Here is a 27,365-nt window from a genome sequence, read left to right on the forward strand (position 1 = left end):
TTCTTTCATTTTTTCTTTGAAAATCCTTCGAACCGAACATATCCTCGGTGTGCTTATGCACATTTTTTGTGCTTGTGTTCTGTCAATTATGATCTGCCTAATCTAGTTAACCAATCGAAACCCGTTTTGATTGTGAAACTGAAGAAAATGACCTGTTGCAAACCCGGACATGTTGTCGATCTGCCTAATCTAGTTAACCAATCGAAACCCGTTTTGATTGTGAAACTGAAGAAAATGACCTGTTGCAAACCCGGACATGTTGTCGATCAGATGGTGACCTATTTCACGTTGGATTCTGCCGTCTGAAGCCATGCATGACCCTCTACCTGCTATAGTAGTGCGTCGCTCCTTTTAGTTTGTCGCCACACGTTGCTCCTAGAAAGAAAAGGCAGGCATCTCATCCCGGAAGAGAATATGAGATAGAGAGAGATGAAAAAAAAAAAGAGAGAGGAGGAGAATATACAAAGGGAAGTTGTTGCCATCTGATCTGGTCCATCTGAAATTCTGATGAATGTGCTGCCGCAGAAGCGGTGTGTTTTGCAGCTGAAAGTGAGAGAAAAGTTCAGAGAAGTTCTTGTCATTTCTCAGAGAAAATAAAGAAAGAAAAGAAGAGACCCTATCCAAACACATAGTATAGTACTAAAAGAGAAGAAAGTTGGAGTCTTTGAGGAACCCTTGCTTGCCCCTCTCCTCTCCTCTCCTCTCCATCGCCAAGGGATGATGATTCCTGCATCACCATCCGGCTAATCTATCCATCCATTCATCAATCGATCTCCTCCTCCCCTGCTGTCTCTTCCAGGTGCCCGCCAATGAAGACCAAATCCTCCAGGAAGGCCGCCGCCGCCGACGAGGTAGGTCGTCCCCGCTTTAGGTCGATTTGTGCAATCCTCCACAATTCCACCCGCGATTAGGGTCTTTAGGATGATTTACCGCAGGAAAAAATATGTTTTGGGAGAATCATACTAACCGAATTTTTATTGTTTTTGTTTTGTTTTGAATTTTCTTGTTAGGATGAGGCCAAGTCGAAGAAGCTCCGGTCCTCTCGCGGTAAGCGCCGGCGAGGCCGCCACAGCCGCAGCAGCAGCAGCTCCCGCTCTGAATCCCCGGCTAGGAAGCGCTCCAAGAAGCTCAGGATTGCTGACAAGAAGAGCACCAAGAACAAGGGCGGCAGCCGCAGACGCCACCGCAGTCCTAGCCCTTCCTCGTCGTCCACATGTTACTCATCACGCATCAGCAGCAGCGACCCCGAGAGGTCGGTGAGCCCACCCCGCAGGAGCCACTCTAGAGATGTTAGGAAGAAGGAGAGGGGGAGGGACAGCAAGAGGGGGAGGAGGTCAAGGAGATCTACCAGAAGCTATTCAACCAGTGGAGAAAGTAGTGCCAGTAGCCGCAGCAGGAGTAGGAGCAAGGGCAGTAAGAGCAGGAAGCGCAGGTCCGGTGGCGGCAAGGATTATGCGAGTAGGGATAAGATTGTGCAGGACTATGACAATGGCCATGGTTGCCGCGCCGAGGATATGGAAACTATGGAGGATGCAAATAGGGATGAGAGAGCCGTGGCCCTTAACAACAGCAAGGGGAGTTCCATTGATCATGAGAAGAATTCGTCCGCTAAGAAGACGGAGAGCCCTCCTACCAAAAATGCTGATGAAACAGAAGACACCTTACCTGATGGTAGTGGAAGCCCAGATGCTCAGGATCTGGAGCTGATTCTCAGACAGAAAGCTCTTGAGAACTTCAGGAAATTCAGAGGAACAGCGGTCATGGCAGGCAAGACTCATACCGATGGTACAGGGAAGGAGGTGGTAATGGATAGCCCCAAGAGCAGTGACATGAAAATTGCTGAAGCTAATTCTGTGGATCAATCTTTTCAGAGGCAAAGAAGTGGTCTTTCAATGAACCATTCTGCTGGATCGCCTAGATTGGAGGATTATGGGGATCATACAGCTCCTCGAAAGCAGGAAAGCTCTGCTGGCAAGAACCTTGGGACCGAATCACCTGGAACATTTGTGGCTGGCAGCACCAGCGAGCAAACTGAGCAGAATGGAGGCAGTTTAGAACCTACTCGTTCAAATTCACAGACTAGGCTACATGATGGTAGGAGTAGTTCCAGCATAATGCAAAGGTTGGGAAGCCCTCCAAGGAGTTCTGTCAGTGCAAAACAAAGGTTAGGAAGCAGTGTAGGGATGAGTTATGTGAATGGAAATCCCAGAGTTAGATCAGTTGTGAGCATACCCACTAATGAAAGGCTTGATAGCGGTACATATATCACTCCCCATAATGCTTGTGATAATTCTTCCCCTGCTGAAAGAATTAGTGAAGTCAGGCACCCTCCTATTGAGACTAACAAAGCTGAAAGAACTAATGGAGATGAAAGAAAGAAAGACGAAGCTTCAGCTAGTAATGTTTCTACTTTGTCGACTTCTGAGGCCAAGGATCAGCCTGGGACAGAGGTCAAAGATGGTTCTCAGTTTGAGAAAAAGACTTTCTCTAGAATGCATGAGGGAGAGACTGTGCAGGTGAGCAACTAACCTTTCCTATTGCTTGGAATATCATGCCTTATCTTTGTACACTGTACTAATTGGCTTTCTTGCATTTTTTAGGTTAGCTACAAAGTCTACATACCAAAGAAAAGCCCAGCACTTGCAAGGAGGAAGCTACAGCGCTGAAGTTGCCATGATCATCACCTAATTTTCTTGCCTACACTTTAGTTATGTAGCTGGATATACTTTACTTTCTTGTGCCATGTATTGACGCATACGTGCTTCTTCGGAAATCATGCCCGCATCAAAATTACTTATATTTCAGTTTAGATGCTGGACAACTCAGACAGAAGCCTGGGTAGTTAAAACATGTCACAGTTGTTTCTTTTTGCTTGACAATGAACATTTTTTGACTGTCACTTGCTCTGAATTCTGATGCAATGTATGGCAGCTACAGTTGTCATTGCCTACTGTTTTCATGTGCAGTGTGGCATATTTGGGATATGCCATGTGGTGCTATGTTGGGTGTATGAGCTGACAGTAGGACAAGCTTCCTGACAATTGTACGTCAAAATTACTCTGTGATATCCTGAAATGCTAGCTGTTTGTTGTCTTGCAGAAACATATATACTTGTACTGAGTATGTTGCAGTATTCTGTGATATATGGATTTTTGTTTAATATTAGTCCAGAACGAAAGTACAAAGTATCCTACTCCGTAATACTCCTAGTAGGATGATACATAATACTTCATCCGTTTTTCTTCTATTTTACGGTGTTGACTTTTAAGTTTATATTTGATCATTTATCTTGTTGGAAAAAAAATATAATTGTTATTTCATTATGATTTGATTTATTAAAAAAATAATTTAAAAACGACTTATAATTTTACATATTTGCACAAAATTTTTAAATAAAACAATCTATCATAGATTAACGACGTTAAATAAAAGAAATATGAGTGCTAACTCCGGTTCAAATAATTGTCACTTTGACTATGGATATATTTTAATTTTGATGATTAATAACTTCTAAATAATTAGTTTATAATTAATAAAAATATATATACATTTATAGCAATGCACATTGCACATTATTTACTTAATATGGCTAACTTCTAAGTATTTTATTAATATTGCAGAAATGACAAGCGGTCAGACCCACCAACAATTATTCGAAACCGTAGGGAGTGTATGTTCCCCCGAAATAAAATAAATACAGGTATATTTATATTAGGCCGGAATCTAACAAAGCAGGCCCAACCCAGTGGGCCATCGTCGTCGTGTATACGACAACCTCCCCCGTTCACGGCGACACCCCGACCGCCGCCGCCTTGTTTCCCCTTGACGACTCGACCGCGCCGACGACATGGCGCCTCCTCCCCCGAAAGGTTCGTCCTTGTCCCTTCCGGGGACTCCACTCCACCCTCGTCCACTTCCTTCCTCTCCTTCTGACCTCGCGGCGGTCGTCTGCCTCGCAGAGCTGCCTGGCTTCTACTACGACCCGGACAAGAACCGCTACTTCCCCATCAGGGGCCTCATCCCCGGGGCCGCCACCCGCCGCCCTGCCCCACCGCCGCCGCCTGCCGAACCCCCGGTGCCCCAGGTAAACCTCTCGTCATCAGTCAGCACTCGGCACCGTGCCGCCGATTGGTAACACACACGCACAGGCTGCTGCAGCAGGATGCAGCAAGAGGGCGAGGCAACCCGAGCTGCTCCACGCCAGGGAGATGTACGGCGGCGGGGTCATCTTCTCCAACAAGAGGAAATCCACCTTCATGCGACAGTGCCAGTATGCGCAGGCGTCTCAACCGATGGTGCCTCTCTCTCCTTCTGGCTTTTGACATTGCTCTTGCCTCTGTGTTTTGGATCATCATCTTGTTCGGATGACAGGTTTGGAAGTACAAAGGGACAGCTTTGGTGGCTGATAAGGCACTCGAAGAATTGTACGCCACAATTCAGACGCCGAATGGGCTGAAAGAATCCAAGGTATTAGTGACCGGAAGCATGAATGGCACAGTTCGGTAAGGTTCTCGGTTCCACTCTTATTTCTGTGTTCGAGTTATAACACTAGGTGCCTTTAATAAGAAATCACATTAATTATTTCAATTGCAGTTTCTGCATTGTACTTGTGGTCCATTTGTCATCATTGTTATTGGGTATATTCATATCATCATCTCGATGCTACGTTGATGCTTATCACTGTGTTTGTGGGACCTGGTTTCAACAACCTAGAACTGAAGTTAAGAGCAAAACACAAAAGTAAATAAAAACCTGAAGGTACATCCTCATCCTCTATTTTGATTACTCATAAAAGAATCATCCTACAGGAAATTTCAAGTCCTAAAACTTGTGCTGTTGAAACCAGCCATCTCTGACCCACTTCAAACTTTTACCCATGCTGGACTGGCTATTGTCTTCCACAAGAACAGCTGCAAATGACAGTGAAACACTATATCTGTGATGTGGCAAGAACCAAACTAAATAAGATTTAGAACGCTCAATTATACCGTCGAAGAAGTTAGTTTTTGACCTCACCTCACATCATTACTTCACCAAGCTTCTACCCAACTACAGCATTTTGATGATTGGCCACTATTGATGTTATACAAATGATCTTCACCATGCCTTATGCATCACAATATAAAGTTGGATAGTATACAGAATTTCACAAGAAGGCCAACACTGCTTAAAAGCTGTACCAACAAGACTCATTCATAATCTATTTTTATTTTGATATGTTGTAGCAACCATGCCCCTGTGTGAAATAGAGGTATAAATTTTAAATGAAGAACAACATAATTTCTTTGTCCTCATCTCTTTTTAATGGATAAAAGCTGCCATTTGTTTATATAAGCTTACAATTACTTTATCTGTTTTGTTTTGTGATGTTCATTGTTCACTAAACATGTGTTTTTTTTTTCTGAAATCAACTGGCAGTTTATATGGATTAGGGACTGCTATAGTAAACTTTGAGGCTGAGATGGAGTTTTTACCTGAGCCTGCTTGGACCCCCTTGGTAAAGCAGAAGGCATCTATGAATTCTGCACTTGCGAGCATCTGGTCAGCTGAAACAGCTTTTTCAAACTTCTCATCAAGTGTAACTTGCATAAAAAGGCTTCAGCACCATTTCCCTGGTGTTGGCAACTTCAATTCATCAAGTCAGCGAGCATTGTATCCTTAATTTGCTGCTTATACTATGCATATTGTTCTTACCATGATTTCACATATTTTCATATGTGCATTTCATTTTTTTTTTGTTTTTTCCCCACAAATCTGCAATTTTGTTGTGAACTTGTTTTACTTGACATCACAAAACATGGTGGCTACTTTAGGCTCTGGAGAATCTGGTGGTTCTATATATATTATGGACTTGTCTGATACTATTGAGTTGGCAATGGGCTCGTTCAATGCCTATAGAGGAAATATTATACAAGTTGCTTCATTTAATCGTACAATCTGGACAGCTGATTGTAATTCTGATGGCACACAGGCAGTCATAGGTGAGTTGGAAAATAATATACTGCACCTAGAATGCCCCTTTTACTTGGAGCAACAATTTAATATTATACCTTGTTAAACATTTACTTAGCATTTGAGTATAATTGTACATAATGGTTAGCCTGCAATAGAATGTACTGCACAATTGTATCCCACCATAACTGTACCTGCTAAATTTGGGTCTTGCAAAGTTCTAATTGTATTCATCCAATTCTAAAGGTCAGGCGTTTGACGAATTCTTTTTGTTCACCGCAATTTCCATTCTCGCTGCTGTTGCAGCTTGCAAGTTGTCTGTTTTTCTTACTAGCAATAGAAAGATCTATTTTGTTAAGAATTATGGCCTGGTGGTCGAGGAACTTCTGTTGCATGAACTATGCTTGTTTTATTATTAAGCTCTCACTTGTTTGTCTATTTCCAGGTACAAACAGTGGTGCTGCCTTTTTTGATTTGGAAAGAAGAGCATTATCATGGATGTATCACTGCAAAAGTGACATCCTCTCCCAGCAATTTATGCAATCGGTAATCATTTAAATTTAAACATGAGTTATCTTTCACTTTAAGATTTGCGCATGTTTAGGATGAATAAGATTGAGTTTTGTACTTTCTAGTTCCTAGGATTGTTAAATGGTTTCTGTTTCTATGTAAGCTTAGGCTGTAACCCCATCCCACTAGTAGTGTTACCACTTGAGCACAGTTCATAACACTTGCCTTGTTTTTTCTGTGCTATTTCCACTTAGTTTTCTCACTTCTTCAGGGAAATGTTGTGCTATGTGGCCTGAGGAATGGCAGCATTTTTCCTCTTGATGTACGGCAAAGGCAACATAATAGTCCTACTGAGCTATCTTCACCTGGTACTGCTAGGAGAACTGTTCCTTTGACACCCAGAAGGCATAATCGTTGGAGAAATCAGGTGCACACTACATCTAGTACATGTCGTCCATTTATACATGTCTATAGTGTAGGGTTGGGCATTTAGGTACAAGTCTGGGGCACAGGACAGGACAGGACAAGATAAAAGTATTTTGGTTGTGTTATATATGTGACATCAATGTTGTACATCTCTATCTTGTGAGTTTATGTGTCTGGTGAAAATATATCATAACAATAGGGGACATCTGCTCACTACTCAGAGTAACCTCTAGCTGTGACGATGTAATCGACAAAAATAGAAAGCTTCGCAAACTTTCATCCTTTAATAATTATTATGATTTGTGTTTACCATAAAAAATATCACCACTTTGGTTAGTGGTCAAGTTTCCTAGGTCTCGTATCATCAGAAAAAAGTGTGGGCATAATTTATTTTGAATGCTTAACTTGTAATATTTTAATGTTATGATTTTTGTTTTGGGGGAAAAAAAATACCTTGCAGGCTGATAACACCAAATCTTCAAGAGCTGTTGCAATGTCTTCAGCGGTTTGCAGGTAGACAAGAAACCCCTTGCTGATAATCTAAACTTGAAATTTTGTCGAATTTCCTTGTGCTAAAAATTGGCATGTTACACAGCTTGGTTGTTCTCTCATCAGATGAGCACTACTTCCTAGGGAGCTCCATGGATGGATCGGTAAGTGCATATGATTTTAGCTTTGAGCAAGTGTATAAGTGACTGTGTTCCAAATGTCTCAGTATTGATTTGTTTCAAAGTTGGAATTGTCTGCTCACATCTCAACATAGTTAGCAAGATGTCAATTAAATTTCCAATTGGTCTTTATGCCACTATGAGCTGTTACCTGATACAGACAATCTGTGAAGTTAAAAGTTACACCTTTTTAAAACTTGTTTACAGCTACAAACTCAAAACTTGACAGGCAACTGTTTCTCATGTTGTACAGATCAAGCTATTTGATCTCCGTCTCATTCAGAAGGGGCCTATACAGTCCTATGCGGGGCATGTAAATTCACATACTCATTTACCACTTGTTGTTGATCCCTCTGAAACCCTTCTTCTGTCAGGTAAGTCAATTCTTGCTTCTAGATATCACTGCTACTGTTAGGAAAAATGGCTCTTTTAAGGTTACACTTTTGAGATATAAGTAGAAAATACATTGGCCAGAACATCCACGGTACATTGCACAAAGCTCCAAACACTGATGATACATCATACGTGTTCACCTGCCATTTAAATTTTTACTGTTAAAGAACTGGAGGGGGGAATGGCTCCCTGTATCTGGAACCCTAAATTCTGTGGTTAAATGCCATCTGATAATGTTACCATGGAATTTCCATAAATATTGTCGTCTTTTACTAGTTATTGCAAGACTGATTCGTGACAACGTCGTTATGAAATTTGAGAAATCTATGCTGGTTTGCCGGCACACGTCAGTTCATATTGCAAATAGAACTTTTTATAATGCACATGGAAGTGGCGTTCCTAGCATAAAATTCTATTTCTCAATGATCTCGAAAGCTAAGAAATATCCTTTCCCTTGTCAGGTGGGGAAGACTGCACGGTTCGAATTTGGAGCATCAAAACTGGCGAGCAAATATTTGCACAGAGCGTGGCTGGCTCCCTATTCACAGCGTTTTGTTGGCCAGAAAGTGGGCGTGACTTGCACAATTCTTCGATGTTCGGTCTAAATCATAGCTGGGGGGCTTGGATGGGATCACGTGATGGTCTGTTCTATATGCATGGTACTTAAGCGACTGATGTGGTATTTGTTGTAAGTAGACACGCATAGAAGATAGGCTGAATGATTATTTTTTTAAGGTTGAATGAATGAATTCTGTTGTTGCCAGCAAGGAATTGGAGCTGTAGTGTGTACTGGTGAGGAGAGTGTCTGGTAGCCAATGTTATCCATGAGATGTGTGCTTATTGTAACATTTTCATCTTGTCACTGCAGGATATGAGATTCAAAAGGCGTTTTGTTTGAGGCAATTTTGGTAAAAGCATGTAGGAATGCCCTGAAAAGGTATTGATAACCTCGCAAATTTAATTAACGAGCTTTTTTTTTCATCCTTAAGTAGGTACTACAAGGTACTACTGTTTTCTATGTAAAATTTGGTATACCTTTTAATACCTAAGATATCAAGAGGTACCAAATTTTGCATAGAAAACAGTAGTACCTCATAGTATTTTTTTTTGGATGGGAAAATTGCTCTTAATTAACACCTTTAATGTGTTTTTATCAAAAAGCGTCAAATTCAAATTTGTTTTTTTTCTTTTCCATTTTGTGATTAGAGTAATGTTTTTTTACTCTCAAGCATGGTGATGCGTCTGTAAATAACAACTTAATACTATGCTGATCTTTCCTCACAAATCTGTGATTACCATGCGATTTATATCTGTGTTTACCTTGTGTTTTGTGGTTTCAGCCAAATGTGTACCCTTTCAGATTATCGCACAAAAAAATTACGAGCGTGCATTAAGCTGCATGCTAGTACAAATTGCTATTTCACTATTCAGCTACACCAAGTTGCTAGTACTTCAGTACGTATCAGCGTATATATGTTCAGTCGACAGTACGATGTGTTCAGCAGAGACCATGGCTAGTATTACTTCCAGTTCAGTGTTCGATTCAACCACAGCGGCACATAACTGAATGCTTCTCCTTAACTAGTAATTTTAGATTCACACAAGATTTTTCAGCAGACAAAACCGTCTTCTTTGCCGTTCATAGTTAGCTCTAATCTTTCCCATTTGGTCCTGAGGGTGATAACAAGTAGAACGGCGTTTTGCAGGAGGAGACCACATATCTGACCCAGCCACAGCCCCTGAGGCAGGCAATGATAAGATGGATTAGTGAGGAAAACATTTTTGCCAGGTCGGCCGAATTAGGCCGACCAAATGTTAACATCAATTTTCCAACTTCTTGTTTGCGTTGGTTATATATTAGATAATACTACAAAGTTTCAGTAAAAATACCTTGGTCTGAAGGCCAAGCTTGAACCCAAAGAGGATAGATAGTGGTAAGCCTACAATGTAGAAGGCTACCAAGTTGGTCCATGCTGCCAAGTGCTGCCAGCCACAGCCTCTTGAAACCCCTGCAAGTTTTCGTTGTACACAAAGTTACTGCAAAATGGCCTCCATTTGAAGTTTTGAACAACATGGTACTCTCTCTATGTGCTTTTAGAGAGACAGAGAGAGAGAGAGAGACTACTGATGAACTAACCTGACAAGACTCCCTGTGTGGAGTCCAACACCACTGACCCAATGAGCAATGGAGTCATCGAAGCGAATTCGCTTATCACCGCGCCACTCTTGCTGAACAGCCCTGCCCAGAGATCATGGCCAAGGCCTAGGAGCAGCAGAAATGTCACCCCTAGCAGTAGGGATAGCACTAGCGTCACGGCGAGGGCCTTCTTTGCCTTCTCAACGTTACCAGCCCCAAGCTCATTTGACACCCTTGTGCTGTTAAAACAGAACATCACTTCTGAGTCAGCATTGTCAGCTGAAGCCTGAGGTCTAGAATCTCTAGATGGCATGGATGTTGTCAACTGTCATGATTTTACTTACCTGATAGCGGCAGCAAACCCGTAGGTGATCATGTATGATATTGCTTCAGTGTTTTCACTGTCAAGTAGTCATTGCACTGGTTTCAGAATTACCATAAGAGACACGCAATAAATAGAAGGAACTGAATCCTCAAAGACGAAAGTGAAGAGACATTTACCACATTGCAATGATAGAAGTACTCATATGAGAATTCGGCATCAGCCCAGCAAGTAAAACGAGCACCTCGAACGCCCAGTACTCGAAGCTGTCATTCACAGTTAGCAAAAACGATATCATCTAAACACTGTAAATTAAGACGCAATCAGTTGATCCATTGTTTAGATCATCATTTGTGCACTAACCACACCATCACTGCAGAAGGGATGGCCAGCTTGAGGCCCGGCAGAACATGGCGAAATGCCTCGGTGGAGAAGCCCTCCCAGGTGTGCTTGAACCTCTCTGACAAACACACATAGGCAGCCAGCATGAGGAAGGAGAGCCACAGCGACACTGACGTTGATAGACCGGCCCCGACATAGCCAAACCCCAAGTAGCGCACGAAGGCATGGGTGATCCCGACATGAAGCACCAGTGGCAGGAGAGCGAACACCACCAGTGGAGTGACCACAGATTGTGTCTGAAGGAACCTGAGTGTGCTCTGGATGAAGCCATAGGCAAACTGTGCCGGGATGGAGTAACGCAAGAACAGCGTTGCCATTCTCGAGACCTCAGGATCCTGGCCGAGGAAGATGAGGACAGGCTCTGAGTAGAACCAGAGGAGGGAGACGAGCACTGAGAAGAAGGCTGAAGTGATGATGGATGCTTGCAGATACACCCCCATCATGTGGTACACTTTCGCGCCATAGCCTTGCCCGCATAATGTCTCCAGGGACCCGCTTAGTCCAGTCTGCAAAGGGAAGAAGATGCAGTGGCTGATTACTGAAGTTGTGTTGCATGCTAATTGTATATACAGTACTGTAACTGGAACATTCAAATTCTGCCAAAGTTGCGATGTCAATAGTTAAGATGTACTACCATTCAAGCCCATGTGATATCATAATCTTAAATTTGGGTTGATGTTGTTATGCATATATGCCTTTGCAGATTCTTACATCCAACTTAAAAGTAAATAAAAAAAACATAGAACACCCAGTTTCAACTTCTAAGACTCCCAATAAGAACATAAGTACTCCATCTAGTGTTTGACCAGTTTGGCAAAATCTCATTGAAAATCTAGCCTGAAGGACCAAGAGAACATCCCAAATGGAGGTTGACATATATTTTCATTTTATCAATAAGATCATGTGGTTGTGAACAAGGATGTTGATTTAGTCTTAAACTGCGACCATGTGCTCTGAAGTCTGACCAGTGCTTAATTTCTGGGACACTTGCATGGACGTCATCAGAGTTCAGAGTAATATGAGACAATGCCCCCAAAATGAAAATACTATTGCATCAGCTAATATCCTTTTACAATCAGAACAGACTCCTAATATTTAACCATGGTTGTAGGAGTTGACTACATACAATTATATTATCCTATTGAACCATCATTCTTAGCTGATGTACTGGTTGACTTGGAAGATAAAGAACACACAGCATTCCACTGTTTCCATCCAGAAAGGAAATGGCTATGTGCATGTATTTTTGTTCAAAGATTTATATTTTTTCAGTGATATCATACAAAGATATTTATGAAATGTATTTTTGGTCTATCATTGTGATGTAATTGACTGGGTTCAATATAACTATCATTATCTAAAGAAATGCTTTCAGTGCAGGATGCACTTGGACTAAAACTTCTCTTTGGCATATTGACGTTGTCTGTGTTTTTTGGAATAATTAACTTTTTGCCACTCTTAAAAATAATGCTAACATATTTACCACTGGGCCCACATGTCATAGATACATTAGGGCTCATGTGTCATAAACAGTGATGGTAAATATGTTAGATGCCATTTTTAAGAGTGGCAAAAAGTTAAATGCCCCGTGTTTTTTCCTCCTTCCAGTCAACATCAGCAAGTGGGTTAATTTATAGTCAGGCAAGGACAGCAGGGCTTACGTTACATTTTAGCACCAACATATGAGGGGATTTGTAATTTGTTTGGTCTAATTCTACTTTGAATTTTTATTAAAAAATAAATCAAGTCTATTCTTTGAAACATTCATCAGAAAGATGAAATGTTTGAGCTTTCATTCATATCTCCCTCTCAATGCAGAAGAACATTAAGAACTCTAAGATTATCAGGCTTCTCAGTGGTTGGTAAAAAATGTCGATTGTGCCATTTCCTTATAAAATGCCAAGTGTGTTATTTTTTCTCCATATAATAGGGATTAGGGATGAGCATTGCAGCAGTCAAGCTTAAAAATCATACAAAACAGTAATAATCCAGTGGCTTAGAATGTGTAAATGAGCATGCAACTTTGACCAGACTGGCGCTATTTCTATTAACAAGTTATTAATTTTGATATATTAGCCTTGTGTTACAAGGTAAATTTAACTTTCCTTCTGTTGAAAAGTACTACTTATTTCCTACTTTTGGACAACACATTTGGTTTAGAGCGTATGTTTAATCTCTAATAAAGCAAAATCTTCTCTTAAGAAATAGAAATTTCCTTGCCATGACAAAGATTTTGTAAGTAACTAGGTAGATCTCATTTTATAAAATATTAAGTAGAGCTCATAGCATAGCACATGACAACAAATTACTACAGAAGTACAACTACAAACCGGCTCGTTTTCAAACGTCAATTTCTGAAAAAGCCTCAAATCTCGCGTTTGGATTTAGCCAAAATCACAATACACAAATCCACTCTTGCCTCAAATCCTAACTAGTAGTAACACTCATCAACCACCACGCAATCCAAAATTTGGCCACCGACGATAAAATTTCGAGTTTGGGATCTCGATGCATAAACAAGGGAAGTGAGATAAAAGGCATGTCAGACAGTGGGACCCACTCTGTGTCGTGTATCGTGGGTGGAGAGACCTAACACGTTCCATATTTTTATTCCTTTTTATTGTTGAGAAAAACGCCAGGTAAGGAAAAAAGGAGGAGACAGTGAATTCATCGGCTGGTGGCCTCCGGTCCGGCGAAGCAAGCATCTCCGGCCACCGGAGACGAAGGAGATGCTGGGTTAGACTAATCAATCGATTGGTTAATTGGAAAAATCCAAAAAAGGAAGGATTTTTAGATGGTTAAGATAGAGTAGATTAACCGTAATAAAACGGAGCTGATAGTGTGGTTGGTTACCATGAGGGCGATCCCGGTGACGGTGCCCCAAGAATTGCCGAGGGTGGCGCCGGCGAGCTCGACCTCGCCGAGGCGGCCGGCGTACATGACGGAGACGAGCGGGATGGCGTAGTAGGCCATGCTGGTGACCACCATGGGCGCCGCGAACGCCAGCTGCCCCGCCGCCTCCTCGCCGTCCCACCATCCCGGCCACCACCGGCTCCTCCTCTCTGACCGCGGCAGCGGCTCCTCCTCCTTGCCGCCATTGACGGCGATCCCCCTCCTCCCACCGTCGCCGTCGTGGCGCTGCTGCTGCAGCAGCAACGGAGCCCCCTCATCTCCAGCCGCCATCTTTTAACTCTTCCTCTCTCTGACCCTCGACTGTAAAAATCCCAACTTTGATTCTCTGAAACTGTTTGTGGTTAATTAAAAGCAGCTTCCTTTAATTGTTGGCTGTGCTTGTTGCAGGCAATGCACTGCAATGACACGTTCTTCATCATGTATATATAGAGTGAGCCACGAGGCACGACACGTCAGCACTCTACTACTACTCCTACTAGTTGCTTCCTACGGCTGCTAGTAATTATTTTTTTTCCTATAAACTTTAGATTACCAGCACGTTGGCCTTGCATTGCATATTTGCATTGTCTTCCTCCTAATGATATTGACGAGTACTCCCTCTCTCCGTCCGTAAGTAAAAGTAATTTTACTGACGAAGTTGTTGTATCACTTCATTTTAATCCTATTTCTCCAAATCGACTGATCACAAATATTTTTTATTTAATTCTTTCATCCACATTTTCTTATCAACCAATCATATTTTCCAATTATTATTACCTACTTTGTTAATACTCATCTGAAATGTTTACGTTTTAGAATAAGTACACAGTTTAGGGAAGGATAAGTCTTAAGATAAAATTGCTTTATAATTTACCCTGTATCGTGGATAAATTTCCAATCTAAAATTTTTGTCGGGATAGCTAATTAATCTCTCTTTTAAGCAAGCATGCCTTGTTTTAATTATTTGTGCTAATTTGGACAGGGAACAAGTCTGGTCAAAGGCAAGTCTGGTCTGGAGGTGATTATGTTATCATTGTTAATTGTTTCTTTAAATTCTATGATGATTTTTTGCTAGCAAATGAGCTCACCTCCTGACTTGAATACAGCGGGTCGTGCTGTGCATGTGGAGCTGTGGACTGGACTCGTTCGTTGCAGATTTGCAGCCTTCGTCAAAATAATTTGCAGCCATTGTCAAAATGGAGCTTCGTTTGCATTCGGAAGAGTTAATTTCAGTTGGATCTTAACAATAAGAGACTGTCTAGTTTTCAGTCAATTTTGTGGACTTCTCTCACAACCTCGAGTACTAGCATGTCATAGTATAACTTATCAGATACCAATATGCAATGTAATGTAGTTCTGGATAGAGTTAAATGAACTGAGAAGTGAGGAGAGTTAGACATATATGCATGCAGCCGATTTCCAAGCCGGCAAAAGTCAGAAGAATTCACCAAGTTTTGATGAAGGAATGGTTTACTGTGTGCGTGAGCATGATGTTGCTGAATTCACCTACAACCAGGGCTCACAAAGCCAGCGAAGGCGGCCAATCGATTTTCAGGGTTTTTTGACGTGGCTCAAAAATCAATTTTTAGTTAAAATTTTCAATGATTTTCGACAAATTCAAATATAAAACAGCAAATTTGATCAAAATTCAATTGAAAACTGTGATACCAATAGGGCTCGAAATCCGATGGTCAATATTTAATGTAAGAGTTTTTTATCATACTTAAAAAAATAACTCAAGATAACATATTTTCTAGTGTAAAAGTTTAGTACCTTGAGGTACCAAAATTTTACGCTAAAATTTTTGGTACCTCAAGATACTTCTCAAGGATGATAAAAAAAAAATAAACCCTGCCTATAACCCGTTTCGCCAACTACTGTGATGTTGATCATGTATTGATCTGCGTTATATTTCTGCCAGCAACTTGTTCACAGAATCACCACATAAAAAACAGTTCGATACTGCAGCCATACATGACCATATGTACCAGTAGACTGTAAACGGTGGGTGTGCTCATATTATTCAATTCCCACGGAGCAGAAATAATTTTCCCCTATACATTATGCATAATCAACGACAAGAAGCATTTTTCTTCAGTAGACCGAGTTACAGAATGCAGCAAATAATTAGCCTTTCGATTGATTGATTAATTAATTAATTAACAGTCTCCTTTAATTATAACTGCTCGATCAGCCACGCTGAGGCAGATTCTGTCTCTCTTCTCCTGGAGTAGTTCTCATCATGGCCATCTTGCATTCTTCTCACATCCTGGAGTAGCTACTACCACCGCCGTAGCCATCGTATTCATCCATGAAGGAGTCGTTGAACTTCTTGAAACTGGACATGATGGCAGGCATGTCCTCTTCCGCAGGCAGGATGGTCGTCCTCAGGTGGAACACCCTGCAATGAACACAATACATTCATCAGTTTACTTATTTATTTATACATACATAAAGTCAGTGATATCTTTCAGATTTTTTGACAAAATGCTGTTGATATGCCTATAATGAAGACAAGAAAAATGTATTGCTCAAATGCTTCTACTTGTCCTTTTGGGTGTCAGAAAAGGACGAACGGCTGCAAGCACGTCAGAAACAGTGGAGAACAGAAACACATTTTACCATCAAAGTGATGTCATTAACTGCCACAAATCTACCAATTTGATTGAACGAATAAATCCTGGTAATCATGCTTCATGTTTTGTTGGGAGCTCTTAAGTTTATGGAACTTTAAAGATACATGATGAGTGATGTCAAACTAACTGCCAAAAAAATCTACAAATTTGATTAAACGGATAAATTCTGGTTGTCATGCTTCATTTTGGTAGTGACCTCTTACATTTATGGAATTTTAAAGATTCATGATAAGTTCTGTCAGAGTAACTATCAAAAAAATCTACAAATTTGACTGGAAAGGATAAAGTTCTGGTACTCCGGCTTCATGTTCAAGTTGGGATCTCTTATGTACATGGAACATCAAATTCATGATAAGTGATGTTAAGAAAACAATTACCCTTCTTTTTGGCCGAAACCTGAGCCTGGAACAGTGGATATTCCAGTTGCCTCGAGAAGCTTGAGGCAGTAGAAAACATCGGCCGCTTTGCCAGCTCTGTTGGCAGCATCTATAGCTCTTTGTGGTAGGCGTATTTGGGGAAAGGAGTACATAGCTCCTGCAACAACATAATTGCAAGAGCATTAGAGAAGCCACTTCATTCTCTCCTATGGCCAAAAGGAAGGAGCTCATATCTTAATGTCACCTTCTGTGAAATTGCAGACAACATTTCGGCAACTATTGAAACCATCTGTCATCAGGCGTGCTCTCCTCCTCAAAGACTCAAGGATAGCCTTGCTGCAACATCGTCAGGAGGCACATTATACAAAAGAACATAAGAAAGTACTACAGCAAAAGGTAAATATTGTATACCCGTGTAGGTCCATTTTTCCCCTTGAAATGCAGGGATGGACTAAAATGATTAGAAGGGACGTATATACCTTTCAGCAGCAAACTTCAGGTAAGAGATATCTCCAGGCTTTGGAGGGTTAACCATTAAACCCATCTATAAATGAAATTCAGACCATATTTATTGACTTGTTAAAGGAAAGTAACATAACTTCAAGATAATTACACAAAATAAATACATCAATGGATATTGTTTGACTTACAAAGATCTGCCCAGGAACATTTGGACTGAGTGCAATTGATGCAACCTTGTAGATCTCGTCTACTGTCTGTCAGATCAAAGCAGAAGCATAATTAGATCACAAGAAAAATGGGGTAGTAAGGTCTTACATTACATGATTTATATGCAAGTGCTTGATCTTATCTGAAAGCTTAATGTTCCAACTGCCAAAAGCTCGTCCAAATTTACCAAACATTATTTACAGATTTATAATTGGACAAAGCTAGGAGTTACAGATGACCACAATGATGGCATACATATAACTCCAGTTTATGTTGTTCATACTTAAGTGTCTGAGAGACTGACAGACAACTCTAGTAAGGGAATATGTCGGTGCAACAAATGTAATTACAACAACATATTAGTAGGATGGGCTACAGGATTATATTACACAGTTCAGCATATCACTACTGTACTGTTTAAGAACAAGAAACTAGCATATTCTCTATTAGCCTTTGCAACATAGCATGAAGAATGTATCATCTTCTCTAGTATCCGCATTTACATATTTGTGTAGCTGCATTCAATAGCAAAGTCTAGAAATTTTAATCCATGATCTTTTGAGATCAGTGACTAATTCTATAAGGGCATCACCTTGGGAGGAAGATTAGTCATTTCAAAATACCCTCCACGCTGTCCACACTCCCCCCAATATCCTTTCGACACGGTATGGAAAGAAACTAGCTGAACTTCCCTGCTCATAGGAGGACCCATGTCAAACAGAACCTGAAGAAGTTGAGAAAAGGCTATGTCAAAATCAGCAGTCGGAATAGTTTACAAAGGATGAAAGTAACCAATAACCTTTTCTCATTATATTGCAGTAGGGCACAATCTCATGTATTAGTTCTTTATAAGTGAAGCAGCTATTAATTTCCTCATCAAAAAGAGCAGTTATTACTTAATTGGTTCCATCTGGTACTTAAGGGCACCTTGCTGTATTGATTTGATTTTTGGGTATGCCACATGAAAGCAGAAGTTGTGAGATGTTGTATTCATGATAAAGCATCACGGTTCAGATGTCAAAAGTTACCTTTCTAGCACTTATAAATGGGCGTTCATCTTGATAAATGTTCTGTTGGTAGACTTCATCCGCAAGCAGAACCAAGTTTTCCTGGAAGCAAAAGCTCAGAAGTTCCTTAATGCTTCCTTCACTAAGGCACTGGCCAGTGGGGTTTCCTGGGTTTATAATCACCATTGCTCGAACCTATGTAATAAAAAGATAACACCAGACCTGAATACAAATAGTATAAATGCTACATCTTTATGCAAGCAGCATTAGTACAGAAAAAAGGGGGAAACAAAAATATGGAAAAGAGGAGCCAAAACAGTGTAATGATGGACATAAATCATCCAAGTAGGTATCGTTTTGCTTAGCAAAGTGCTCATCCAAGGTATTTCCTCTCTCCAAAAATATAAAGACATCTAGAGTTCCAAATTTTCCAAGAATACAAGGACATTCCCACCTATTTTCCCATCCTAACCAATCACAACCCTCCCTCATCTCAACCTTGATCTTTCCAAAAATAAGAATAAAGAAACTCCAAATGTCCTTATATTCTTGGACAGGGTAACTGTTAGCGTTTCTATTCAAAATCCAGTACAGGTTTTAGGTAAGCCAATGAAGATAGCATGAGGATCTAATTATCGGGGACTAGTTAAGAACAGGATAGCCCTTCCCCGGATACAAAAATAATATGCACCCCTAGGCCCTAGCTGCTTACACAGGAGCACATAATGAGTGTGGTTCCCCTCCAAGAGACATGTTTCAAGCCCACACATGCATCTCTAGAACTTCGTATATGCTCTTCTATGTTTGATGAATGGTTGAACAAAGCCTTCTAGAAACAACTCACAAAGATCTAAACGGATCAAGAGAACACAATATCTGGTGGTGAGGAGGTTGGAAACTGTGGCCATTTTCCACTTAATGAAAGCCAGACCTCATGCCAGTTTTCCAATCGAGAAGGAGAGAGACTTGAACTCATTAATAGTTCGGTGCTATTTTTACTTTACTAGAGGTATTGTTTTATGAATGTATTTATATGCAGGCACATGCTAATGAACTCATTTACAGTAACTGCATGAATGACTCAATAAGATAGAGTGACTCTTAAATTTCAGTAAAACACTCACAGTGATTCCCTTTGACCTGGCTGATTGGACGGTCTGTCGGAGATTGACGAAATCAAGTCCCCAGTTAGCCTCTTCTTCTAAGTAGTATGGAACGAGAGAACCACCAAACAGGGAAATGGCAGCAGAATAAAGTGGGTATTGTGGAACAGGGACCAGAATCTGTAGAATTAGCCTTTAGTAGAGATAACACCAAATAGAGGAAAAATACAGCCTTTCAGGAATAACCATACCCCGTCTCTCTCATTTCTGATAATGGTATTCAGCATTTGCATCACACCTTTGCTGGCACCATCTGTCAGGTAAATGAGTTCTGGATCACTGCAAAAGGTTTAATACAAGTGTGAGAATGGCTATGAAAGCTATATGATGTAAAAGAACTCTAGCTTAGACTTGTCATCAGTACTCTTGATCATTCTTTCTGACCTTGGATACCCATCACGCCTCTGGATGAACTCAGCGACTTCCTTCCTTACTCCAGGGATACCTCGAGAATCACTGTAAGCACCTGATTACATGTAATAACCAGTGTCAACAAACTCGTGTTTATGGCTATGAGCCAAGAACAACATACACACACAACTAAAAAGGTGGCACTTTCTTTTGCAAGGAAGGTAAAGCTCACAACCCTAATATCCATTTTTTATTGTAAAGCTCACAACTTTGGGAGCGTCTGGATTGAAGAACCAAATTTCTCGAATGCTACAGTGGTGTTACCTAGACCACCGGGTGCCATGGAGAGGTAGTGCTTGGCTCGCGCGATGGCGTCGGCGGGGAAGATAAGGCCGACGTTGGGATCATCGAGCAGGAACGGCGCCTGGCACAGCGCCACCACCTGCGCAACAAGGAGAAATCATCAATCAAATCATCGGGCACACGCCTGAATCTAGAATCTAGAGAAGAAGATGAATGCGAAGAAAAATTAGTATTGGGAAGACCTGGCGGGGGAAGGTGAGCGGCTTCTGGCCGAGCGCGTGCGGGTTGCCGACGTTGGTGAAGATGATCTTCTTGCCCTCCTTCTGGAGCTCGGAGGCGCGGAGGTAGAGCTCACCGCGCACCGCGTACTGCACCTTCTTGACGTTCTCGTTCAGCTCCTCGTAGTCCAGCGGCTTCCGCCCGCCGCCGCCGAACATCTTGTCGCCGCTCCGGCGATCAACCCGCAGGTCAGAGGAGAGGAGGAAGAAGAAGAGTGGTAGGTGAGGGTGTGTGACAGTGTGATGAGAGGTGAGGAGGAAGAGGAGGGGAACCAAGAAACAGGGGAGCAGGTGAGAATTTGTAGCCTACTGGTGGAAGTGGTGGAATTTATCGGGTTGTCTTGTTGCGCCCTCTCGTGCGCTGCAGATTAATCAAGAGCGGATAATGCGGCGACGAGGAGGATGGCATCCGCTCGTTCCCTCCTCCTCGCGTGAGGATAAGAGGAGGAGAGCGCCGCATCAATGGCCACTGGTTGGGTTATCACCACGCCTGCGGTCGAGAGCCAGCGGCGACGACGACGCCTCCCTCGGCCTCTGCCTCGGCGACGACCCGACCTCCTCTCCTCTCTCGATAATGCAGCTGCATAAACCAAAGACATCTTCTTTGCCCTCTCCCTTTCACAATAATTTGTCCATGCTCTCGTCTCCGTAGAAATTCAGGCAGAATGTTACTGCTAGTAGAAAAAAGGCAGTGCAAAAATTGCATTTTTTTTCCCTGTCAGAATGGCAAAACGGAACTTGTCCATCGGCAAGCGCAATTCTGAAGATAATTGGTATGTGTACTGTTAAGAAGATGGTCTAGTAAATTGAGGCAAAAGTTCAGATAGTGATTGCCATGACACTGAAGAAAAATTCCACATGAGAGACATCGTTTGTTGTTGATTTGTTCCAAACACAAGCAAACAGGTTCCTATGTTTTGTATTTGATTATGTCACCCCAAGCTTTTACAGATCTCGCCCTGCATACATTTCGGCAACAACATTAAACACCATTTCCCCTTCCTACAGATATTGGCTAATCTGATGAACCCTTTGCTGGTTACAACCTCATGATCACAACGTGGTTGACATGATTTTCATTTTTGTACAGTATTTTCCGGTTACAACAGCCCCACGGTCGCAACGTGGTTGGCATTATTCATTTGCAGAATATTTGTTTTGGCATTCGAACATGTCGATGATGTCTCAGTAGCTAAGATCCCCAAATGGTCATTAGTTAGTGCCTCCCAGGAATTTTCACCCATTGCAGTTGTAGTTGCAGCTCACCGCTCTCGACGTTTCTCAGCCGGAGAATGATGTCCTGGACAAATTTGCCGTTCCTCCAGCATAGGTGACTCTCATCAGCAAGGCAGTTCTGGTTGCATGGTCGAATCGTACTTACGATGGTACCGTTCCGGATATTCTCTGGATCCAGGTTCAGAACCTCCATTAAAGGCTCTAGGTCTATTTCTGCATCTCCCATTGGGTCATCTCTACTGAAAGTGTCCTTGTCAAACACCTCCTGTTTATTTCAACAGAAAAAGAAAATCCACAATGTGAGCTTTCATTAAAGAAAAAGGTTTGAACATGAAAGATCATAACCAGTTAATAATCATGTGCCTATAAGAAAACAACATCACTCACAAGCTTAATTGGAGCAGTACGGTTTGTGATTGACAGAGTTAGCTCTTCATGCCAAATAGGGTTCACAGATCTCTTCTTTACACTTGTCTTCAGTTTCTGAGAGAGAACCAAAACAGATAACTAGATAAGAAGCTGAGAACAATTCACTAAACAAAAAAAAATGATGGAGATGGTGCAAATCATCAGAGATATATAAACGAAAGTAAGCATACTTGCTTGCCGAGGCGAAGGACAACATATGGATCACTGCCCCTTGCATCGCGATAGGCAAGGTTAATCCCACGCACCACTCGTACTTTCAAGAGGCCTACCAATCCGTCCATAATTGGATTTAATTGTTGTTTAGTTCCTGTGGGTTATCAGTTAATACTATAGTGCGATGAGAGGCAATGTGGGATGAAGAAGTGCCTAATTCAATATGAGAATTAGGCAACTTCTTGCTTCCCGTGTGCCTCTCACCAGAATGCGCCTGTGTTGCCTCCCCCCTCTAGCCTCATCAGCCTAAATAGTTCTAGGAAGGAGCCTAAGAAGGATAATGAGATGTGAGCCTCAAGCGTAGGAGTTGGGTTGACCATTTCTTTGTGGTCTACATTGAAACCGAAACAATTGCTTCCATTTTTGGACATTTGGGAGTTCTTTCATTCACTTAAGAATCCTGGATAAGGGATGACCTATATAAAGTAAAACACGTTCAAAACATTGGGATACAAAATGGATACGATGAAAAGCAAACATAATTGTGGTGGCCTGGGAGTTTCAGTTTAACATATATTTTTTCTTTCCTTGAAAAATGTAAAATCTGAATTTGTGTAGCTAATGTATTTAGCCAGAACCCAGAAGAGGGAGACCCTTCTATCCCCATCATGGGAAACAGGCTACAAAGTGTTGTCCCAACAACAAAACTAAACAAAGTGGAACAAAGAGCAGCAACTTGGCTCTTTTCGCATATAGAGTAATGCCATACCATCACTTGTTCGCACAGCCAAGCCACTGGTCTCAATTTCTACATAGAGTAGCTAGCACAGAAGCCAGCTCCATAACAGCACCATGTTTATCAACAAAGTCAACTTTTTTCGCCATCTTTTCAAACAGATGTTTCTTCGAACGAAGTTTATACAAGTAGCAAATGCAAACAAATTAAGTAAATTTAAGCGGCAGTCAGTAAATTGAAGTAGTAGTTGGTGTCATGGTTGCAACTATCAGCAAGAACTCATCTTGTGATGATCATTTATCGGTTTGAAGCCAAACATAGTAGCTCATCAGTTCGAAGCCAAACGTACAGGCAAAACGCCGGTCTTGCGCATGCTGTCAGCATAGAGAAACCACCGCCGTCTGTACCCGCCGCCGGAAGAGATCCCCCGGAGCGGCTGCGATGAATGTGGATGTCACACAATCCGAACAAAGTGAGGGCGAGGGCGTACCTTGAGGCGGAGGGGATGAATGGAGGTGATAGGGTTCGAGGGTCTTGCTCTTGAAGTATACGATACGCGGAGGCTTTCGGTAGGGGGTGGTCGATTTGGGGACGGCCCCGCGGACAGCTGATGCTTTAGCAATGGGCAATGGAACGGCGGCAGGAAGAGACTGACGATCCGCTGCGACGGCGAGCCGGAGTCGGAGCGCAACTGCGGGCGGCGGCGGCCGTGAATCCACGGGCCCAATAAAAATGGGCCGAAGGAAATCGAAATCCCGTATCGGCTCAACAAGGAATAAGTTTCTTCCATTGACGCCGAGTTGTGAAATCATTCCTATACCATATTTCAGAAATCTTCGATCCTAAACTTAGAGCATGTTCAATGGTAAAGCTCATTGTAGTCTCTATCTTAAGTCACATCAGCAACAAGAGTCTATTTTATAATAATACGTATAAAAGGAGAGTTAGGTTTGATTTCTTCATTAATACAATAAAATATTTTTTATTACGCTAGTTTCCTTTTTATACACCGTCATGCAATAAAGTTTTCTTTAATAAATGCTAAGAGTCGACTCTAAGCCATTGTCATGCATGACAACAGTATTTCTCTCTCCTCTCTTTGCTCCACATCACCATATTTGCTTACGTGACGATTGAGAGAGTCAGCTAATAAACACCTTTGTACGTGACTTAGACATTGTCAAATTAACTGGCATATTCTAAACCTCAACCTCAAGATTAGGACATGCACTGGAGTTAGCAAGTTTCTCAGGCCTTCCATATGGTGGTGCAATTTTGTGTCAACATCATCCCCTTCCTTATTAAAACTCCACATTTTTCCTTTCTTTTTTGCAAGAACTCCGTTGGAGTTCACTGGCGCCACCGCCTCATCCTCTACTCTTGTATGTCAAGGGTTGCACTTGTGCGCAACCCTAGGACACCTCAGCCCCAAATGAGGCTACTGCTATCTTCGCTTCGCCACCATGAAGCTCCTAGACTACAGCCTTTTCTCGGGGATCATCAGAGTCAACATCACTAAAGGCACCACTACCATCCTCCTGTACTTAGATCCACGAGGACAACGCTAGCCTACTTCGACACTCCTCTACACCCCCTCCCCCTACCACCACCAACTTAGAAAATTCCACTCACCCCGGAATGCATTTTGATGCACTAACCTGGCCATGTTATCCACCAGAGCTCATCAATCGTTTTCTCTCTCCTCATGAGACCAAACCTTAGTGGACATATTATGGTCATATCGTCATCGTGAGCGCCACCCATCACCTCATGTGGATGAGCCGTCCCATGAGACATGTCAAGCCATCGCTAACATGTCTATTACATGACATAAGAGAAAGACGATGAACAGTGCTAGCCTGGGCACTATTCCCTCCTAGTCCAACCCAACCTCATCCCTGGACGACTATAATAGAGGGGTTTTCTATTTGACTAACAAGTGGGCCCCATAATTTTTTTTAAGTTTTCTTTTGCTGACTAGGATGCCACATCAACTAAACCATCCTCTATACTGCTCTCGAACATTTTAAACGGGATTCGCACATTTATAGTTCGATTTTGAAATTCGGTGTCAACATGAGGGATCTAAGGTGAACTTATTCCACTCAAGAAATATGGGTGGGCGGCATGGATCCGCATAGCCTAATAAATATGGGTCGCAAGTAAGTCGAAATACAGGGGAACGCCTGTTCATGAGCCACAAACAACTGAAATCCCACGTAGACTGTGTGTCCAAGCAATACATTTTATCAGTTCTGATCAACCTACTATATTTGTTACAAACAAGACTTGCATTTAGAATTCCCAACATTGTCATAGAAATTACATATACAACTACATTTAGTGAGAAGAGCACAACATTTCTGTATGGTAAAATGCTGAAATAATCAACATTGATTTCTTCACCAAGTTTTCTTTTGAAGTGGATTTCTTCACCAAGTTGAGGAACCAATATCTACAACACCAGAATTGATCATGTTAGGTTACATTTGGATGTTCCAATGAATGAATCCACAGATCTAGGGGAAAACTTAATAAATTCAAAGTTTTTTTTTGCGGGGATTAATAAATTCAAAGTTACATTTACTCTATAAAACATTTAACTTTGCATGATGTACCAAAATGCAGATTCTTCAGCCTAATGTGAAAGAAAATTTATTAGATTGCCATTGCCAATTGCCACAGCTTAAAACAAAAGCTTATAAGCCATCCTATTTTAGGTTACTCTGGAAGGTGCTAAGAATTTGGGCATAGTAATGACTGATGAGTAATGGAGATTGGATATTCAAACACTCCTGACTTACGCAACAGGCTTACACTGAAATTTCAAGTCGGAACGCTATATCACGCTGTCTAAATTGCAGGTTATTGGTATGGAACTATAGATCCTCTACCATTACTGCTACTGGCTCAACAACATAGTTAACTTGCAGGAAATTATTAAAAGAGAAAGAAAACTTCTATAGGCCTGCTAATTTGATCGTGTTGATTCTAGCAAGAATCCGGTAATAGTAACCAATAATACACAATCTGTACTTCTAAACTTTTGTAGATGATCATCAGCAACCGTCAAGTGCTATTGTGCTAAATGTGGAGGAACAAATGAGTCTGAATCTAGCCTTGGTAAGTTGAGAGTACCTGTAATTTTCACCCATTTCAGTTGCAGGTGCACCACGCCGGTCTCAACATTTCTCAACTTGAGAAGCATGTCTTGCACAATCTGACCGTTCTCCCAGATAATGTTGCTTTCGTCCGCCAAGCAGCACTGTCTTCCAGGTCGCACGGTGCGTACGACAGTGCCACTGCGGATGTCCTCCAGATCCATCTTCACGATCTGCATCAGAGCCTCGATGTCAAACTCTGCATCGCCCATCCGGTCATCTTTACTGAATGTGTCCTTGTCGAAAACCTCCTATTTGATACATGAGGCAGCTATCAGAATTCAGTAACAGTTACAAGGAATTGTCAGTTTAGTTTGGTGTACCAGAATTTGATGTAAGATAGGGACGCATATGCTCACTAGCTTTATAGGTGTTGCTGGATCCTTGACAGCTAAAGTCAGTTCTTCATTCCAAACTGGGTTTACCGTCTTCTTCATCACACCTGTCTTTACTTTCTGCACAGGCATCGAATGATAAGAGAGACATATCTTGATGTGCATGCACTATCGATGACAAACAGGTTAGGATATCTCAGTATTTTCAGAGTTGTGAGCCAATCTGATCGAGAGTATAGTATGTATATGTAGTGATTAATAACTAACTAAAGAAAAGAGGCAGAGAGGCAGGCCACCTGATGGTCCAAGTGAAGCACAACGTAGGGGTCACTGCCGGTAGCATCACGACTGACAAGGTTTACCCCTCTCAGCACTCGCACGCTCAGGAAGCCTGGAAGATCAGACATCTCTGCTATTCCTTGATCTTGTCTCTCTTTTTCTTCAGTTAGCTGGTACTTAGCTTTTCTAATCCTAACATAAACAAGGACTAGGATAAGGGGAAAAAAAGAACTGAAATGCAGGGAGAAAGAAAGAACCCCCTGTCTGTTGCTTTGGTTCATCTTATTGGAATTACTAGCATCGTTCATTCAGGCTGATACCATGCAAGGACGTTTTCCATTTTTGTTAGCGGGCAGAAATGTTTAAGTGATTGTGACCTCAGATTATTAGAGGTTGACCATTTCTTTTGGAACTTGCGTTTAAGGTTTCATACTCCTGTTGTTTAATTTGGCACCCTGGAGGTTTATCTATAGCGTGCTATTTTCAGAAAATCCAGACGAAACGCACAATATGATATAATAACCAAGTATATATAAGCAAAAGGAGACAT

General features: G+C 41.7%; 6 protein-coding genes across 6 annotated transcripts; 2 read left to right on the top strand and 4 right to left on the bottom strand.

Annotated features, from left to right (window-relative positions):
• The first annotated feature begins 488 nt into the window (after nt 1–488).
• LOC102716228 (serine/arginine repetitive matrix protein 2) lies at nt 489–3,107 on the top strand. The gene is made up of 3 exons (XM_006657334.3): nt 489–851; nt 1,011–2,516; nt 2,601–3,107. The coding sequence occupies exons 1-3, from the start codon at nt 810–812 to the stop codon at nt 2,664–2,666; spliced, it is 1,614 nt and encodes a 537-aa protein (XP_006657397.1). The 5' UTR covers nt 489–809; the 3' UTR covers nt 2,667–3,107.
• Nucleotides 2,959–8,905, top strand: LOC102711717 (DDB1- and CUL4-associated factor 4). The gene is made up of 13 exons (XM_040525804.1): nt 2,959–3,043; nt 3,621–3,869; nt 3,960–4,084; nt 4,149–4,295; nt 4,372–4,502; nt 5,419–5,651; nt 5,799–5,981; nt 6,398–6,498; nt 6,734–6,889; nt 7,349–7,401; nt 7,484–7,541; nt 7,810–7,930; nt 8,411–8,905. The coding sequence occupies exons 2-13, from the start codon at nt 3,848–3,850 to the stop codon at nt 8,614–8,616; spliced, it is 1,536 nt and encodes a 511-aa protein (XP_040381738.1). The 5' UTR covers nt 2,959–3,043; nt 3,621–3,847; the 3' UTR covers nt 8,617–8,905.
• A 346-nt stretch (nt 8,906–9,251) lies between these two features.
• LOC102711995 (protein DETOXIFICATION 18-like) lies at nt 9,252–14,069 on the bottom strand. The gene is made up of 7 exons (XM_006658146.3): nt 13,664–14,069; nt 10,772–11,316; nt 10,588–10,674; nt 10,431–10,487; nt 10,087–10,325; nt 9,840–9,958; nt 9,252–9,688 (listed from the first exon to the last, which is right to left on the bottom strand). Exons 1-7 carry the CDS (start codon nt 13,991–13,993, stop codon nt 9,560–9,562), a joined length of 1,506 nt encoding a protein of 501 aa, XP_006658209.2. The 5' UTR covers nt 13,994–14,069; the 3' UTR covers nt 9,252–9,559.
• Nucleotides 14,070–15,662: 1,593 nt separating this feature from the next.
• On the bottom strand, nt 15,663–20,822 carry LOC102712276 (glutamate--glyoxylate aminotransferase 2-like). The gene is made up of 12 exons (XM_015839635.2): nt 20,451–20,822; nt 20,230–20,347; nt 19,939–20,020; nt 19,746–19,833; nt 19,516–19,674; nt 18,413–18,586; nt 17,977–18,108; nt 17,366–17,431; nt 17,195–17,259; nt 16,960–17,051; nt 16,716–16,872; nt 15,663–16,103 (listed from the first exon to the last, which is right to left on the bottom strand). The coding sequence occupies exons 1-12, from the start codon at nt 20,643–20,645 to the stop codon at nt 15,965–15,967; spliced, it is 1,467 nt and encodes a 488-aa protein (XP_015695121.1). The 5' UTR covers nt 20,646–20,822; the 3' UTR covers nt 15,663–15,964.
• Nucleotides 20,823–21,331: 509 nt separating this feature from the next.
• Nucleotides 21,332–22,611, bottom strand: LOC102716792 (GTPase activating protein 1-like). The gene is made up of 3 exons (XM_006657335.2): nt 22,322–22,611; nt 22,110–22,205; nt 21,332–21,987 (listed from the first exon to the last, which is right to left on the bottom strand). Exons 1-3 carry the CDS (start codon nt 22,430–22,432, stop codon nt 21,703–21,705), a joined length of 492 nt encoding a protein of 163 aa, XP_006657398.1. The 5' UTR covers nt 22,433–22,611; the 3' UTR covers nt 21,332–21,702.
• Nucleotides 22,612–25,239: 2,628 nt separating this feature from the next.
• Nucleotides 25,240–27,126, bottom strand: LOC102717076 (GTPase activating protein 1-like). Its single transcript, XM_015839535.1, has 4 exons — nt 26,833–27,126; nt 26,561–26,656; nt 26,179–26,452; nt 25,240–25,495 (listed from the first exon to the last, which is right to left on the bottom strand). The coding sequence occupies exons 1-4, from the start codon at nt 27,121–27,123 to the stop codon at nt 25,473–25,475; spliced, it is 684 nt and encodes a 227-aa protein (XP_015695021.1). The 5' UTR covers nt 27,124–27,126; the 3' UTR covers nt 25,240–25,472.
• Nucleotides 27,127–27,365: the final 239 nt, after the last annotated feature.

This window comes from Oryza brachyantha, chromosome 7 (genome assembly GCF_000231095.2).
Source record: "Oryza brachyantha chromosome 7, ObraRS2, whole genome shotgun sequence".
Classification (NCBI taxonomy): Eukaryota; Viridiplantae; Streptophyta; class Magnoliopsida; order Poales; family Poaceae; genus Oryza; species Oryza brachyantha.